Below are 17,132 nucleotides of genomic sequence, written 5' to 3' on the forward strand. Positions count from 1 at the left end.
TTTAATTCAGCCATATATGTTTGAACCAGAAACTGATTTAGAAGAAGAGGAAGAGCGAATTATACAGGGTCGAATACAAGTCCATGTATCAGAATGGTAATGCGTTTTATGTATCGTTCTCTACATAGTTAGACAGATAACTGAAATTAACATGATTAGCCTTTGGCTTGACTACGTTATCAAACAGCTAATAATGTGTTGTTAATGTTACACAAAGCATGTTCCCATTTATAATCTTAGAGTCAGACAGCTGCCTTCAAAAAGTCAGCATCTTTTTAGAAACGCTTTGAACAACCGCAGGCATTGGGAGTTGGGGCGCTCTAACAAGGAGGCTAAAGACCGCAGTGTCTAGTATCAGTCGCTAGAGCGTCTCCTGAAATCAGGGGTGTGAGGTTTACATGCACAGCTCTTACCGTCCTACGTCTGTTACACTCACCCCCCTAAACCTCACTCCCATCTGGGTCACGGCACCAATGTAACCCCTCCTCTTTGAACCGCCTGCAGTAAGCGGGACTCGAAACCGGGTCTGCTCGCATGGGAGTCAGGTGCTCTAACAAGGAAGCTAAAGATCACAGTCTCTAGCGTCAGTCGCTAGAGTGCCTCTTGAGATCAGGGGAGTGAGGTTAACACGCACAGCTCTTACCGGCCTACGTCTGTTACACTCACTCCCCTAAACCTCACTCCCATCCGGGTCACGGCACCAATGTAACCCCTCCTGTTCGAACTGCACGCTCTAAGCGGGACTTGAACCCGGGTACATTTACACGCACAGCTCTTACTGGCCTACGTTTGTTACACTCACATAGCCCAGTTTGGGAACCACTGCTTTAGATAGTTTTTTTCCCCTTTTTGTTAGCTGTTATTTACTTTATGTTATCCCATTTGAAACTGTAATGGAGATCCTTAATGTTTTGTGCCAAATTTATTTTATTTTATTACTTGTAGTGTATCCAAGTACTACTGCTTCAAAAGAATAGTCTGACTGTAGTTGAACTACTTTAAATCGTACCAGCTTGTATCTCGGTAAGCTATGGTTTCAAAGCAGCTTGAGACACTGCAGAGAGGTTTTATGTCAATCAGAGCCAAATCCAGCTCATTATCTCCTGTGCTATAATGAGCACAAGGCCTCCCATCATTGCCTTTGATCCTGCTGTGGGAGTCCACAGTAGGGACAGGACGGCACCATCAACTCTCGGGAGAGGAGGATGAGGACAACTTAGAAGTGTTTGAGAGATGGAGTGATTCTTCAAGGGAGATAAAGACAACAAGAGGACATAAAGACTTGAGCTTTTGTGAATGTGAATCAAGCAGAAAGAAGCATAAAGGACTCTTGAGAAAGTAAGAGAAGACACAGACAAAGGCGTTCACCTTAAAGAGCTTGAGAGCCTCTGTTTGAAGTGCCTCGGAGGGCAGCGTGGTGAGGGGGTACCGCAGACCCTCCTTACTGAAGCACAGCACTTCACGTTTCCACAGAGCAGAGTCTACACACATGAACACACAACAACAGATTGAAAAACAAATTTAAATTGTACAACAGCTGTTGTCAAGCCATCAGAACTGGTCGTAAACACTGTCTGGGGTCTAGATGGAGTCATTCTATCTGTCTGTCCCAATTTAAAACCATCCAGTCCATCATGCGACTTGAGAAGCAGTTGTACGTGTTATAGAAGTAGATATTTAAAATTAACCTCTGACCTGGATCTCCATCGACATCCAACAGCTTGCCGATCAGCTGTTCGTACTCTGTGCCCACCCTCAGGCTGGCACAACTGCCCGCCGCAACAGTCAGGTGATACAGCCAGGTGTCCTGTGAGAAAGACAGCAAAAATCTGAGACCCTGTTTACACCTGGTATTAAGATGATTTTGGTAGATCGAATCACAAGTAGATCTTGTTCCTGTTTACACCTGGTGTTTTAATCCATCTGTTTTGTCCACTTTCAACCACTTCTGTCCTTATTTCTTCGATTTCTAAATCAGGAATGTTGAGAGAACATTGTGCTTGGTAAGTTTTGATCATCTTCCAACCAAACTTGGGTCTTCAGTCGACAAAGTTTAAATCCCATCCGGCTAGTGCACTTCCCATAATGTTTACACATTAGGTCAGTAGGTGGAGAGTAGGTAGTCTTTTGTGGCTGTTTGAACACATTCGACCACATGAGCATCTACACTACGAAAATGGTCAAATACGTTTTTGACTACCTCTGGAAGTGGTCGAAAGTGGACAAGCTCAAAACATTTTAGACCTGAATAAACTCATTTATATATGGTATTCTAACTAACAAAGAAGCTCCTGGGTAAATGCTAGGCAAAATTCAGATTGCGTTTGTGGTGTAAGTGGTACCTTTTCTTGTTTAGTGCCGACAAGCAGGTAGGTGGGGCTTTGCTCTTTGGGATGGACCACTAACGTAAAGTGAGAGGAGAGGAAGCCCCGTCCACCTGCTTCATAATCCTCGTCAGAGTCACACGATCTGTCTACTTCTTCCACCCGTGCTTCCCGAACATGCAGCTGACCTAGAGGGAACTGCAACAAACATATTTGAGCTCAACATACAACAGCACCATATGCATAAATTCTTTTACAAATGACCTGAATATTTTTTTATTTCAACATCAAAACATTACACACTTCAGCTTTAATAAAAACCTTGCAGAGCTACCGCCAGAAAATCCCTTAGTTATTTAAGGTATCTACCTTGTCATCCTGGTTACGGTAGTAGTAGAAGACTTTCCCAATCAAAGCACACCACACAAGCTTTGAATGACCATGCTTCACCTGTAGTAAAATAAAAAATATTATCAGAAAAGTGGAGAGAGAAAGAATAAGTGAAAGAAACACTGAGGATCTTAATACCAGGTGTAAAATCTGTGCTTGATATTGTTTCCAGTTCATTCATCAAACTGAAAATGGACTGTCAAATCAAATGCATTCAAATGGAAAAACAATGCAATTAATGTACACATTTGACAAGACCCCCACCCCCTACACACAGATATACACAGCCTGTGATCAGGGACTCCCTATCAGATACATTCCAGGCCCGATGACCTCAGCTCTGTCCCAGCATGTACCAGCCATCCAGGAATCTCACCCCGCAATCTTCACTGTCAGTCGTACACTGTTAATCATTATCACTTCATTGCTTCATACATGTCAAAAATCTTACTGCACTGCATGGCATTGACATCTTTATATGTAGATGTGGCAAGCAGGGTGGAGCTGAGAGCCGTGGGAATGGAGCGAGGCCGGTGGCGCGAGTGCTAATGAGCCACACCTATCTCGAGTCCCACGGAGGTGTTTCAGACGGATAAAAGAAGAAGTGACAACAGTGAAGGACGAGAGAGGAACAGGCCTGGACTATTTATTTTGGTGTTTTGTTTTTGTTCAAGCGGCAGTCGTCCGTGAGGGGCTGCCACTTTACTTTCATTTTGTTGTTTGTTTATTTTATGATTAAAGTTATGTTTAACATTTGCCAGTTCCTGCCTCCTTTTTCCGTGAACCTTTAACTTCGTTACAGTAGATAAACGGTTTAAATACTCAATCATTCAATCTAGTATTGTCAAAAGTACTGACTTCGGTACCAAGTCTGTACTGAAATTTTAAAAATGTGATGACACCAGCATTTCCCCCTAGCATTTTGAGCGCTGTTGAGTGGATTCGTAAACACCTCTGATTGGCCATTGTGTTCAAGCACTCAACAGATATGTCTGTGATTGGCTACAATGATCAACACACGGGAGCGTTTGAAAGCACACGGAACGTTTGAAAGCGGGCGTCTATCAGCGCATATATTAGGGATCCGCTGATAAACGACTGCTTTCAAATGCTCCCATGTGTATCTGTATAAGCGCTCGGTAAAGAGCGTCATTGATGTCTATTTACAACATGTTTTTGAAGCGTTGATCATTGTAGCCAATCACAGACATATCTGTTGAGCGCGTGAACACAATGGCCAGTCAGAGGTGTTTAAGAATTCGCTCAACAGTGCTCAAAATGCTAGGGGGAAATGCTGGTATAGTCACATTTTTAAAATTTCAGCATCGACTTGGTACTGAAGTCGGTACTTTTGACAATTCAATCATTCTCTCACTCAAAACCTCATTAACACTCCTGTGAACTCTTACCTTTGTTAGCCAGCCTCTCACAGTGGCCTTGACTTCTTTATCCATGGAAACTGGTCCACTGGCCTGGACCTTGAGAACATTCTGGAGAACTCTGATCCAGTCCTCCAGGATATTTGGGGAGTCTGCAGCCAAGTAAAAGGTCTTCTTCTCTGTAATTAACTAGACACAACACGCACATGAGAAAAAGATTGACAGAGATTTAGCCAACAAAACTGGTTCATCTGACAATGACTATGGATGCACTAATATTACATTTCTGTCTGATTCAGATAAGTGAATAATTATTTTAATGTTATGGCTGATAATTGATAAATGACAGATATTAAAATGTAAATATTGAGATAAAAATATTTTAATTTTTTTATCAATCAATTAATCAATCAAAATGCGGCCCTCAGCTGATGTGGTGTGGATATACTGTCCATCCCTAACTATATCTCTTCACTTAATGGAAAAACAAAAACAAAATCATCTCTGCAATCATGGATACAACAGTAAGAAAAAAGATGTCTATCCATCCATCCATCCATCCATCCATGAGTTGAAAATTTGACATGATATATGAAGATTCTGAACCATTTCTTCCATCATGGAAGGTATTGTAGGATTTATTCCAATTCATGTAGTAACAGAAAAACAAGTCCTGGTGACCTACAATAAATTCTACAAGACATTTTTGATTATGATTATCAATTCCTCCCAAATTGTAACAGATGTGATGACACTGATTAAAGTTTGAGGAAATTATAGATAATACCCCATTATTGCTATAATTTTGACTGAAAATCCAATAATGACAGCACTTGAGAGCTGAACATTCTCTCAAAACGCAAGCAAAGCTCATGTGATACCCATATCAGGCTGTTTCTGAAAGCCTCAGGCTGACAGATTTGTTAAAGGCTGTTTATGTGTATCAGTGTGTCTCTCACCTGGAATGTCTGAGCTCCCTCTCCGCGGGCTATATGACACGAGGAGTTCAGCTCCATTTGGCCCTGAGGTTTCCGGATCACATCACTCTGAGAGCAGAACAAAGGCAGATATCATCAGCGCTGTAACTCTAAACTTCCTTCCCTCACACTCTCTCTCAAATACCGCCGCAGAGTTGTGGAAAAGTCTACTCACCGGCGACTTGTAGTACAAGATCTCCCCGTTCCTCAGAATGAACCAGCGCCTCTTCCACGCCTTTACCTGACCACCCATTTTCAGCAAGTAACCTGTCTTTTCTAGAGTCTCCTATATGGAAAAACACATACAAATGGACAACCTGTCTTCTAACTTCTATCCACTTAACTGGATTAGGATCGAGGTGAATGGGAATGCTAACACACAGCTTTCTCAAGGTGATACAGACCTCCTTGGACTAAAATTACAACATAAGAAAGGATCCATCTCAAAAGAAGAAAAAAAACAACAACAACAACCAAAAATGTTAGCAAAATGCAAGTTTTGGGCACTTGTGATACATATACAGCACCTGTTGCAGTATTTCAATCGCTAAAAACAGCGGGACATTATAAAACACTTAACGTGAAAAACACTTTAAGTGCCTTAATGTATATAAACAGTGACATTAAAGGATCAAATTCAGTATATACCTTATTAATGATGCATGCTATATACAGGCAAGCAGATGAGCCAGGAATATGAACACAAATCTCTAAATAGTTAAGCGCATTCTTTGCGTCTGTTTGTCTGTACATATTATGCATCATTAATAAGGTGTATACTGAAACTGGTCTTTTAATATCACTGTTTTACTACATTAGTACTGTAGTTCAAACCTGGTAAAAATAACTGGCAGGCAAAGGAGGAAAGCCTTGTTTTGACCTCTAGGTGGGCATTCCTATAAGTGTGTGATGTCACATGAAAACTATGAATAAGAAATGTTTGTTCATATGTGACACTGAAGACTGGAGTAATGATGCTGAAAATTCAGCTTTACCATCACAGGAATAAATTACATTTTTAAATGTATTTAAATAGAAAACAGTTAAATAGTAATAATATTACACAATATTACTGTTTTTATTGTATTTTCGATCCGTTAAATGCAGTCTTGGTGAGCATAAAATACTTTCAAAAGCATACAAAAATGCCACATTTTTGAATGGTAGTGTAGATGAGAAGACAATAGGGGTGTAACAGTACATGTATTCGCCCCAAACTGCATTGGTACAGACGTCACAGTTCGGTGCATACAGTCAAGACGACGAATACAGTCAATCACAGGCGATACACACTCCAATCCAGAAGGGGGCGTGTGCAGAAATGCAAAGCTATTCGTTAACTGCCACAACAGGAAAAAGAGCAAAAGAAGAAGAGTCGATCTATGCACCAACCCAAAACAAGAATTCAGATGGCATGCAAGAGCTTGCTAGTAGCCTATACGCTGAGTTTCGATTCATTTTTGTGACGTGCTCCACAGACTTCATGGAAAGGAAACCGGGATGGCAGAAAGCGTCATTCTGTTTGTTTTCTTTATTTTACAAAAGCATAATGTTCTATTTTAATTGTGGGTGTAGAGTGTACACAAATAAAAACAGACCCTTTACAGTTTCGAATGATGTCTTACTCTCATTTGTATGGCCATAAGCTGTTTCTGCTGTTACAATGAGACAAAATCAGGTGTCGCTTCACTCGCTGTCTCCTCGTGGAAAGGTGAAATAAGCTTTTTTTTCTCCTTCTCTCTCTCTCTCAACTATTTTTAATTTAAGCAATCAGGAAGTTGAGTTTGGGGGGGGACATGTAAATGCACCGAACTTGATTCCATGACCCCACAATCGAGGTACATCCCGAACCATGAACTTCTGTGTACCGTCACACCCCTAGAAGACAATATAGAGAAGGCTCAAAAGAAGAAGGAGCTCAGAGACTTACCTGTCCAACACTTTCACAGGAGTAGGAGGAGGTGCGCTGCACCTTGTGCTCGGGCTCTGAGCAGTCACTGTCCAACGAGTACGCATCCGGAGGAATGGCATAGTCACTCTCTGAACTGATGGAGGACATAGAAACACCTGCAGGACAAAAGACATAAAAATGTCCAAGAGTTGACAGTAACAATTTATTGCTACTGTCACAATCACCAGCTGGTTTGCCCTGGATGTCCACCAGAGGGCACTCCTCTCTTATTCATTGTTATTCTCTCCTGGACTACAATTCCCATAACCCATTACCTGGACTCATTATGATCTGATCACTTTCACCTGTGTGTGATTTACTCATTTTTGTTTGCCTTTATAAGCTCTGTGTTGTCTGTCAGTCATTGTGAAGTTTTGTATGTGTCACTACTGCATTTCTGAGCATTATCCTGGTTGTCTTGGTATCTTCTGCTTGTCTCCCTGGATTTTTCTGTGTCTTGGACCTTGTTATGTTTGTACTATTTGCCCGTGGTTTTGACCTTATGCCTGATTTATGGATTATGATAATGGATTACCCTTTAAATAAATACTGCGTTTGGATCCTCAACCTTCGTGTCTCGGAGCAGTTTATGACAGCTGCACACTTTTATTATTCACAAATTAGAAAAAAATAGCCTAAAAAGTTAAATACAAATATTTTGAAGGTCATAAAGTTGTTTATTTCACAGATTTCCTCACCTCTTTTGACAGCTCGAGGGCTGCCAGGGGTGCTGCCCTTTTTATCTGGCCCCAGTATGGATGTGTGCAAGCTGGCCAATGAGCTGCTGTCGTCTTCTGAACCGGAGTCATCATCGGGGAGAGGGACATTGCTGATCTGAGTCGCTTTCTAAGGGCAGAAGAACATTGAGTGAAGGATGAGAAAGACAAGTACACTTTACCTGTTATGCACAATAACACTTTAGCATGACACTGGCTCATACTGATGTAATCTTACCCCTTTAAGTGTGGAGTACACAGGCACACTGATGTTCTTATAAATGAGGTGGGTGAAGGGGCCAGTTGTTGAGTGCTGAGGCTGGGTGGATACTGGAGAAACAAACGAACAACACATGGACACTTACATAATGTTCGCAAAGTTGTAAAAAATTCATAAGGCCTGGGTGGGCACTTCAATATAATTTCATAAGGCTATTTCATTTACAGACATTTAGAATACTCCAAATTCACTAAAATAAGAATGAGGTTGAGAACAAATTCATGTGTGTATGCAGATGTTGTGAATTAGGTGGAGATTTTTTGTGAGAAGTTCTCCTGTGCGTACAAATACGAAATAATCCAAGCAATTATTAGTGAATGAGACCCAATGACTTTATTCTCGCATTCTAATGACTTTAATCTCGAGATGGTTTTATTTTTTATTATTGCTTGGCCCTAATCCTCTTCCGTATTTTAGAGCTGAGCATAACTAGAAAATATATTCAATATAAAAAGTTCCAGACGTGTGTCTCACTGCAGAATGCAGCACAGCTCCACTGACGTTTGTTGTAGAGTTGAGGTGAAACACTCCCTGAGATAATTACACAGTGATTTTAACCTTTCATCACAGCATATTGAAAAGCAGGGTTTTCATTCTCACCCTCTACTCACAGACCTGGAACTCCTCTAAAAGCCTCTTAGAAGATTCAATGCATGGAGATCACACCTGCACAGGTGTGTTCCCCTTAGGTAGGAGGAAGTGACATCAAACAAATCCTGACTTCTAATTGACAGATCCAAGAGCATGTGTTCATATAGTGTTATAGCATTTGCTGGTGACAGACCTACACTGAGTGATCAGTGATGATTGCTGATTGGTTGACTGACCTCTCCCAAAAGTCTTAGCTCCAAGACAGGCCTCTGAGACTCTCATTCCTGATTTAGCTACTGCATAGATCCGGCTCTCCTGAAAAACACACACAGACACATGCAAATAGTGGTGTCGAACATTTATCATACCATAGAAAACTTGCCACTATAGTGTTAGGGTGATGTGGGTGGGTGCAAGGGTGTTGCAATTTGGTTGCTAAAACATTTTGAGTGTTGTTTTGTGTGTTTCTAGGTGGTTGCTTGCTGGCCCAAAGTCAAAAGAGCCCCAAAAGCCCACCCCAAGCATTATGGGTAGGGTTGCATCAACCGTTTAGAGTAACTTGCACTACCAGCTTAGTAAATACTGCTTACTTTGGAACTTTCTCTTACTTAATGATACTTAATTTGATTGCACCATTAGCTCATTACTTACATAAATTAAGCATGTTATATATTATAGTTACATTACCATACAAAAGTTTGGGGGCAGTAACATTTAAAAAAGAAAAAAGATTTTATTCAGCAAGGATGCATTAAACTGCTTAAAAGTGACAGTAACGACATTTATTACATAATGTCACAAAAGATTCTATTTCAAATAAATGCTGTTCTTTTAAACTTTCTATGTATCAAAGAATCTTGAAAAAAAAAAAGTGTCAGTTTCCACAAAAATATTAAGAGGCTGTTTTCAACCTTGATAATAATCAGAAATGTTACCTGAGAACCAAATCAGCATATTAGAATGATTTCTAAAGGATCATGTGACACTGAAGATTGGAGTAATGATGCTGAAAATTCAGCTTTGATCACAGAATAAGTAACATTTTAAAATAAAGTCGAAAACAGTTATTTTAAATTGTAAAAATACTTCACAATATTTCTGTTTTTACAGAATTTTTTGATCAAATAAATGCAGCCTGTGTAATAACATGTTGGGATATATTTCAAATTTCAAGTTTAATAACATTAAAAAAATGTTGTAATTTAATAAATTTAGTAGCAAGCTGTAACTTAGCGCTTATTTACATTACAAGTATGCTAAACTGTAACTTGCAACTCGCAACTTATAACACATCTGTCTTTAAAGGATTGGTTCACTTCAAAATTAAAATTTCCTGATAATTTACTCACCCCCATGTCATCCAAGATGTTTATGTCTTTCTTTCTTCACTCGAAAAGAAATTAAGGATTTTGAGGAAAACATTCCAGGATTTTTTTCCATATAGTGGACTACAACAGTTACCAATGGGTTGAAGGTCCAAATGTCAGTTTCAGTGCAGCTTCAAAGGACTCTACATGATCCCAGACGAGGAATAAGGGTCTTATCTAGCAAAATGATCGTTTTTTAAAAAAATAAATAAAATAAAATAAAATATACTTTTTAACCACAAATGCTTGCCTTGCACTGCTCTGCGATGCGCCACGCATGACGTAATCACGTTGGAAAAATCACACGTGACGTAGGCGGAAGTACCGATCCAGTGTCTACAAAGCGAACGTGCAAAGACTAAGTCAAACGGCCTTTACAAAAAAAAGTTAAAACAACGATGTCAGACAATTTTGAAGTTGGAGGAGAAAATGAGATGGAGTTTTTCGCCCTACCGTGGTACTTCTGCCTACCTCACACGTGACCTTTCCAATGTGATTACGTAATGTGTGGCACATCACAGAGCTAGTGCAAGATGAGCATTTGTGGTTAAAAAGTATATTTTATTATTTTTTTTTAGAAAATGACCAGTCATTTCGCTAGATAAGACTCTTATTCCTCGTCTGGGATCGTGTAGAGCTCTTTGAAGCTGCAATGAAACTGACATTTGTACCTTCAACCCGTTGGTAACTGTTGAAGTCCACTATATGGAGAAAAATCCTGGAATATTTTCCTCAAAAACCTTAATTTCTTTTCGACTGAAGAAAGAAAGACACGAACATCTTGGATGAAATGGGGGTGAGTAAGTTACCAGGAAATTTGAATTCTGAAGTGAACTAATCCTTTAACAAGCTGCACAATTTGAGGTAAAAGCCGTAGCATTCTTTCCTGTCTTACCCAAGATGGAAATCGGTGCAGAGGTGGTGTAGGCGGTTTAAGAGCTTCTGGGTCCATCATCTCAAACTCTTTGGCCAACTTATCCAATAACCCTCCATCAGCAGGCTGAGCTTCCATCTCTGACCCCTCCACCACACCCTCCATGCTTTCTGGAGGCCCTTCATCAATGTCCGTCTCCTCTAGCCCATGTGTGGGAACCGAACCACAGGATGGAGAGGTGCAGTTTCCGATATCAATGTTGACGTTGACCTGATGGAGGCGCTCTATGCCGGGTTGCGGCTGACTGTGGTGTTTCTTCACAAGCTGGATGCTGTCACGGGGGGTTAGAGGAGTGCGAACTTTGGGCAGGGTCATGCTGGTGCCCAAGGGTAAAGCCAGATGGAAGGGGCATGACAGTGGGAGGCGTATTAATGGGGGTGAGAGGGGCACAGGAGGAGGGCTTTTAGGAGTAGGGGTAGGCGTGTCGAAGCCACCCGGACCAGAAGTCTCATATGCTGAGGAGGATGAGGAAGAAGATGAGGAAGAAGAGCGAAGGCGCTGGGAACGAAATTTGCTGTTGAGCTCATCAGAAGAGTGATCTATGTCTGAGGCTCCTCCCACTCCTCTCTCACGTGGCGCTCCAAAAGAAGGCTCCGCCCCCTCTCCAGTCTCCTTTACTGAGGTTGTGATGTCAACACCATCTTGACTAGACTTATAAGAATCTCCTTTGTCTTGTAATGTGGGAAGTAAGGATGCACTATGAAAAGCGGAATCGCAACCCTCCGTGATTTTCCTTTTGCTATCTGCAATTTGCAACAGATATTAATGCATAATTAGATAAAAATGAAAAGTGAAAGATGATACATCCAAAAAGTGCAGAATGGAAGTTGGGTGGGGTTAAGGAAACTTTATGGGTTTTTTATTGCTTAATAATTTATTATTATTTGTTTTAGCGATGCACCGAAATTTAGACAACTGAAAATATTAGGCCAAAAATATTAGGTTTTGGGCAAAATTTTTCATGCATCATGAATATTCATTGACATTAACACAGTTTTCTAACCAGATGTGATGCGACGCTGCAGCACTCGATATAAGGTATCTTTTCCATGTTAATCAGAGTTTTTTTCCTAACCAGCCGTGATGGCGATACACAACGACTCTATTGTAGAAATGTTTTTTATTTCTGCACCCTCAGCTGGAACAACAACATGCAAAGTATGACAATGATAATCTCTGGTAGGGCTGCTCGATTAATCGAAATTAAACCAAACGCGAATTGGCAAAGGCTGCTCCATCTGAAAGCCAGAGGGCGCTCTCGTGCAGAAACTGCAAATATGCCCCGCAGAAGACAACGAAAGTCGTTCCAGGAAATCCCTATGGTCATCATACTATCACTGTAGCTGAATAAACAGAAGATTGAAACGCTTTGATTTATTAAACATGTCTAATAAACACACGACTACGACAATATATGGTTTATCTGAGTTCTTTCTCGGGTATTTTCATGATAATAGAGTACATTTATAATGTAATGCTATGAAATAATATGTTGTGTGCCTTATTCTGTGTAAGAAGCCACATCATCTCACAGAAGGACGTTATTTCAAACACTCAACTGACGTTATGAAGTGAGTTTGGAGTAAAAACATGTTATTAAATGTTGTCTTTTGTTGGACGAGGTTCATAAATGCTTCTCATGTTTGGAAAGATGTTTGACACGTTGCTTTTTTAAATGCACGTTATAAGCGGCTCAAACTAGCAGTGCTTTCAGATGGAGCAGCATTTACTACTGATCACAGAGCCGTGCTTCACGGACAAGCTGCGCATAAAATGAATCGCAGCCTTTGCGATTTCATAATCGCACCAAGCCAAATCGGTTTAAGCGTGATTTCAGATTAATTCGATTAATCGTGCAGCCCGTACTGTGTATACTGTGCTTTATTTAGTGTTAAAAGCATCTAATGTGAGAATGAATTTAATTTTAAGTGTCCTTTACAGCCATTCTGAAAGCAACAATGGATAATTCACCTCAGATCTTGAAAATAAATTACAGCAAACAAGCTCAAACTCTCAGTGTGAACAAACAAGTGTATTCTATGACAAAGATTGTTTCAGTCACTCAGTATGTATTTTTAATAATGTTAAAATGGTGTAATTTATGAATTTGATATTGTAAAGAGAGGCTCCGCCCACACGCTCTTCTGATTGGCTGTGATTTCTGATTGATTTTGTCGCGTCTCATAGTCGTGTTGCGTCTGTTGTGGACAGACAAATAGCTTGTCGTTGGAATCTTATCGCTTATCAGTTCAGTTTAGGATACGGTGAAAACTGAGTACAATAAATATCAAAATAGCAATAATTACAACAGAGGTCAATTGTACATAGAACGCTTAAAGGATTAGTTCACTTTTAAATAAACTTTTGCTGATAATTTACTCACCCCCATGTCATCCAAGATGTCCATATCTTTCTTTCTTCAGTCGAAAAAAAATGAAGGTTTTTGATTAAAACATTGCAGAATTTTTCTCCATATAATGGACTTCAACGGACACCAAACGGTTCAAGGTCCAAATGACAGTTTCAATGCGGCTTCAAAGGGCTTTAAACGATACCAGACGAGGAATAAGGGTCTTATCTAGCGAAACGATCGGTCATTTTCGAAAAAAATACAACTGTATATGCTTATATAAACAAACGTTCGCCTTCTAAGTGCCTCCGCCAAAACCGCATTTTCGTATTCTCCAAAAAGCTTACGCTGTATGTCCTACGCCTTCCCTATTCAACTTACGGAACGAACGCAGCGCCAGTTACATTTTTTCCGTAAGTTGAATAGGGAAGGCGTAGGACATAAAGCGTAAGCTTTTTGGAGAATACGGAAATGCGGTTTTGGCGGAGGCACTTAGAAGGCGAACGTTTGTTTATATAAAGCATATACAGTTGTATTTTTTTCGAAAATGACCGATCGTTTCGCTAGATAAGACCCTTATTCATCGTCTGGTATCGTTTAAAGCCCTTTGAAGCTGCACTGAAACTGTCATTTGGACCTTGAACCGTTTGGTGTCCATTGAAGTCCATTATATGGAGAAAAATCCTGGAATGTTTTCATCAAAAACCTTCATTTTTTTTCGACTGAAGAAAGAAAGACATGGACATCTTGGATGACATGGGGGTGAGTAAATTATCAGCAAAAGTTTATTTAAAAGTGAACTAATCCTTTAAAGGTACAGTGTCAAAAAACATCTTGGTTTAATTTGAGGGCAGAAAATGGTGATGTAAAACTAAATGCAAGAAACCTTGTATAGTGGACTTACAAAATAATAATAATAATAATAATACAAAGTGTAAAATAAAGTTACTTTAATTAAATCAACAGTTTAACAACATGACTCAATATTTTTAAAAACTGAATTAGCGAATCTATTTCTGTTCAACGACAGCAGTGAGAGCTTCAAACCTTCTGAAGGTGGAAGATGATTATGTACCTGTAGAATTGGCTATGCGAGATCCTGTCAATCTCCAGCCCTCCTCCTGGACGGGGGGTGTCCCGGGGCAGCTCGGAGGGTGGAGTGGGCTGGAGGGGACCAGGTGGGCATCCACTGCTGGAGACATGGGCCTCTCGAGAAGAGCTGACAGAAACACAGTGAGAGCTATACAAAAGCAAGCAAAAACAAAAGATATAAGGAAAAGAAAACAGGAAAGGAACTATGTTTACTCTGAAGCTTGTCTTGCAGTATGAGGATCTGCTCAGCCTGCTTCAGGTTTGCCTTCTTCAACTGCTGGTTCTCGGTTTCCATCTACAAGACACCAAAAAACATAAATTACACTTTGTTTCAACAAATGTTTTTGGTAACACTTTAATTTAGGGTCTTTTAACTAGTTGCTTATTACTAGAATATTGGCTATTTATTAGTACTTATTAAGCACATATTAATGCTTTATTATGCATGACCTTATTCTACATTCTTAACCCTACCCAATACCTAAACTTAACCTTACTAAGTAAATTAGGAGTTTATTGAGGGAAAAGTCGTAGTTAATAGTGAATATGTGTTCCCTATACTAAAGTGTTACCATGTTTTTTTGATCCACAGCACAACTCACCTCTCGCAACTTAAAAGTGACCCAGTCTTTGATTTTTGCAGCCTTCTCTTCAATAATCTTGGCCTCTTGGGCTCGAACCAAGCTCTGCAGATAAGGAGGGCAGTTGAACAATGTTTCAAGTCCTTAAGTGAGAGTTTAACAGCCATCTCTTCCTCTTTGTGAGGTCTTTACCTGCTTCTCCAGCTGTCCTTCGAGTCTCTTTATGATCATATCTTTCTCCTGTATTTGACTGCTCAGCTCTTGATAGCGCCTGTACAGTGAGTTTTCTGATTCGCTGGGCTGCATGTTTGCAGACTTCAGTTTCTCCTCCATTATATGGACCTAAGAAGGTACTTTTGATTAAGTCCTCAAGAGAAAAGGGTACAGTAGAGGCCAAAAGTGATGTCTGGAGGGGATATTTGTTTTATAATGATCCTACAAGTTTGATTAAACAATCAAAATATGAGGAAAATATTTTATATTTTTTAAATATTTTTAATAGGAGGGAGGAACAAAACTCTAAACTTGGTAAAGATATTTATCTGACAAAACTATTTAGCAAAAAAAAAGGCAAACCACAGCTACAGGTTTTATTTTACTATGCAAAACAAAAAAGTTATTTTTTGAAAAAAAACAAAACAAAAAAAAACAAAAAAAAAACAGATAATTCTCAAGAAAGAGTACCATTTGTGATCCCATGATTTATTACTTATAATTAACTATAAAATAAGTAAAAGGATACTGAAGCTGATTTCAATAGAACATTTATTTTTATCTTAATGTTTTTTTCCATCTGAATATCAGCCAATTTCCTCAAAAAACTACAATTTTAATTATTTAAATCTATACACTCAGCTCATGATTCAATATGTATTGCGATATTGGGTTCACGATACAACAAAATTAAACAAAGAAACTGAAATAACAGATTTATTTCCAAAACATTAACAATTTTCATTAACTTTGTTGTACATACAACTTAATAATAAAGAATTTACAATATTTCAAGATTATCTATTTAAAATTAAAAGTTTTTTATTGTCTATGTAGTTATTTTTCTAAACTGCATTGTACATTTTCTGAAAAAAAAAAAAAAAAAATTGACTACTAACTGTGGTGTGATAATATTTGCTAGCTAAGGCTGTTATACTTTCAACTCTAACTTTCAACACGAACACGTTGTGTTTTGAAAAAGAAAATGTTATTTTTTTTTTTTTTTTATTTTAATGTGTGATTTATGTATTACAGGTGCTGGTCATATAATTAGAATATCATCAAAAAGTTGATTTATTTCACTAATTCCATTCAAAAAGTGAAACTTGTATATTATATTCATTCATTACACACAGACTGATATATTTCAAATGTTTATTTCTTTTAATTTTGATGATTATAACTGACAACTAAGGAAAATCCCAAATTCAGTATCTCAGAAAATTAGAATATTGTGAAAAGGTTCAATTTTGAAGACACCTGGTGCCACACTCTAATCAGCTAATTAACTCAAAACACCTGCAAAGGCCTTTAAATGGTCTCTCAGTCTAGTTCTGTAGGCTACACAATCATGGGGAAGACTGCTGACTTGACAGTTGTCCAAAAGACGACCATTGACACCTTGCACAAGGAGGGCAAGACACAAAAGGTCATTGCAAAAGAGGCTGGCTGTTCACAGAGCTCTGTGTCCAAGCACATTAATAGAGAGACGAAGGGAAGGAAAAGATGTGGTAGAAAAAAGTGTACAAGCAATAGGGATAACCGCACCCTGGAGAGGATTGTGAAACAAAACCCATTCAAAAATGTGGGGGAGATTCACAAAGAGTGGACTGCAGCTGGAGTCAGTGCTTCAAGAACCACTACGCACAGACGTATGCAAGACATGGGTTTCAGCTGTCGCATTCCTTGTGTCAAGCCACTCTTGAACAACAGACAGCGTCAGAAGCATCTCGCCTGGGCTAAAGACAAAAAGGACTGGACTGCTGCTGAGTGATCCAAAGGTATGTTCTCTGATGAAAGTAAATTTTGCATTTCCTTTGGAAATCAGGGTCTCAGAGTCTGGAGGAAGAGAGGAGAGGCACACAATCCACGTTGCTTGAGGTCCAGTGTAAAGTTTCCACAGTCAGTGATGGTTTGGGGTGCCATGTCATCTGCTGGTGTTGGTCCACTGTGTTTTCTGAGGTCCAAGGTCAACGCAGCCGTATAC

At 39.4% G+C, this 17,132-nt stretch overlaps 1 protein-coding gene across 1 annotated transcript in view; it reads right to left on the reverse strand.

Moving 5' to 3' along the window:
* Nucleotides 1-17,132, reverse strand: part of plekhh1 (pleckstrin homology domain containing, family H (with MyTH4 domain) member 1) — a 55,256-nt gene that overhangs the window by 13,397 nt on the left and 24,727 nt on the right. Inside the window, exons 4-19 of the mRNA XM_051868786.1 lie at nucleotides 15,125-15,274; nucleotides 14,954-15,037; nucleotides 14,565-14,646; nucleotides 14,335-14,478; nucleotides 10,871-11,652; nucleotides 8,845-8,923; nucleotides 7,976-8,067; nucleotides 7,720-7,867; nucleotides 7,001-7,137; nucleotides 5,246-5,356; nucleotides 5,053-5,139; nucleotides 4,124-4,282; nucleotides 2,694-2,774; nucleotides 2,343-2,522; nucleotides 1,696-1,807; nucleotides 1,369-1,481 (exon numbers count right to left, since the gene is read on the reverse strand). Coding sequence (XP_051724746.1) covers nucleotides 1,369-1,481; nucleotides 1,696-1,807; nucleotides 2,343-2,522; nucleotides 2,694-2,774; nucleotides 4,124-4,282; nucleotides 5,053-5,139; nucleotides 5,246-5,356; nucleotides 7,001-7,137; nucleotides 7,720-7,867; nucleotides 7,976-8,067; nucleotides 8,845-8,923; nucleotides 10,871-11,652; nucleotides 14,335-14,478; nucleotides 14,565-14,646; nucleotides 14,954-15,037; nucleotides 15,125-15,274 — 2,541 coding nt within the window. The remainder of the gene's footprint in view (nucleotides 1-1,368; nucleotides 1,482-1,695; nucleotides 1,808-2,342; nucleotides 2,523-2,693; nucleotides 2,775-4,123; nucleotides 4,283-5,052; nucleotides 5,140-5,245; nucleotides 5,357-7,000; nucleotides 7,138-7,719; nucleotides 7,868-7,975; nucleotides 8,068-8,844; nucleotides 8,924-10,870; nucleotides 11,653-14,334; nucleotides 14,479-14,564; nucleotides 14,647-14,953; nucleotides 15,038-15,124; nucleotides 15,275-17,132) is intronic.

The sequence above is a fragment of the Ctenopharyngodon idella genome, chromosome 17 (assembly GCF_019924925.1).
Source record: "Ctenopharyngodon idella isolate HZGC_01 chromosome 17, HZGC01, whole genome shotgun sequence".
Lineage (NCBI taxonomy): Eukaryota > Metazoa > Chordata > Actinopteri > Cypriniformes > Xenocyprididae > Ctenopharyngodon > Ctenopharyngodon idella.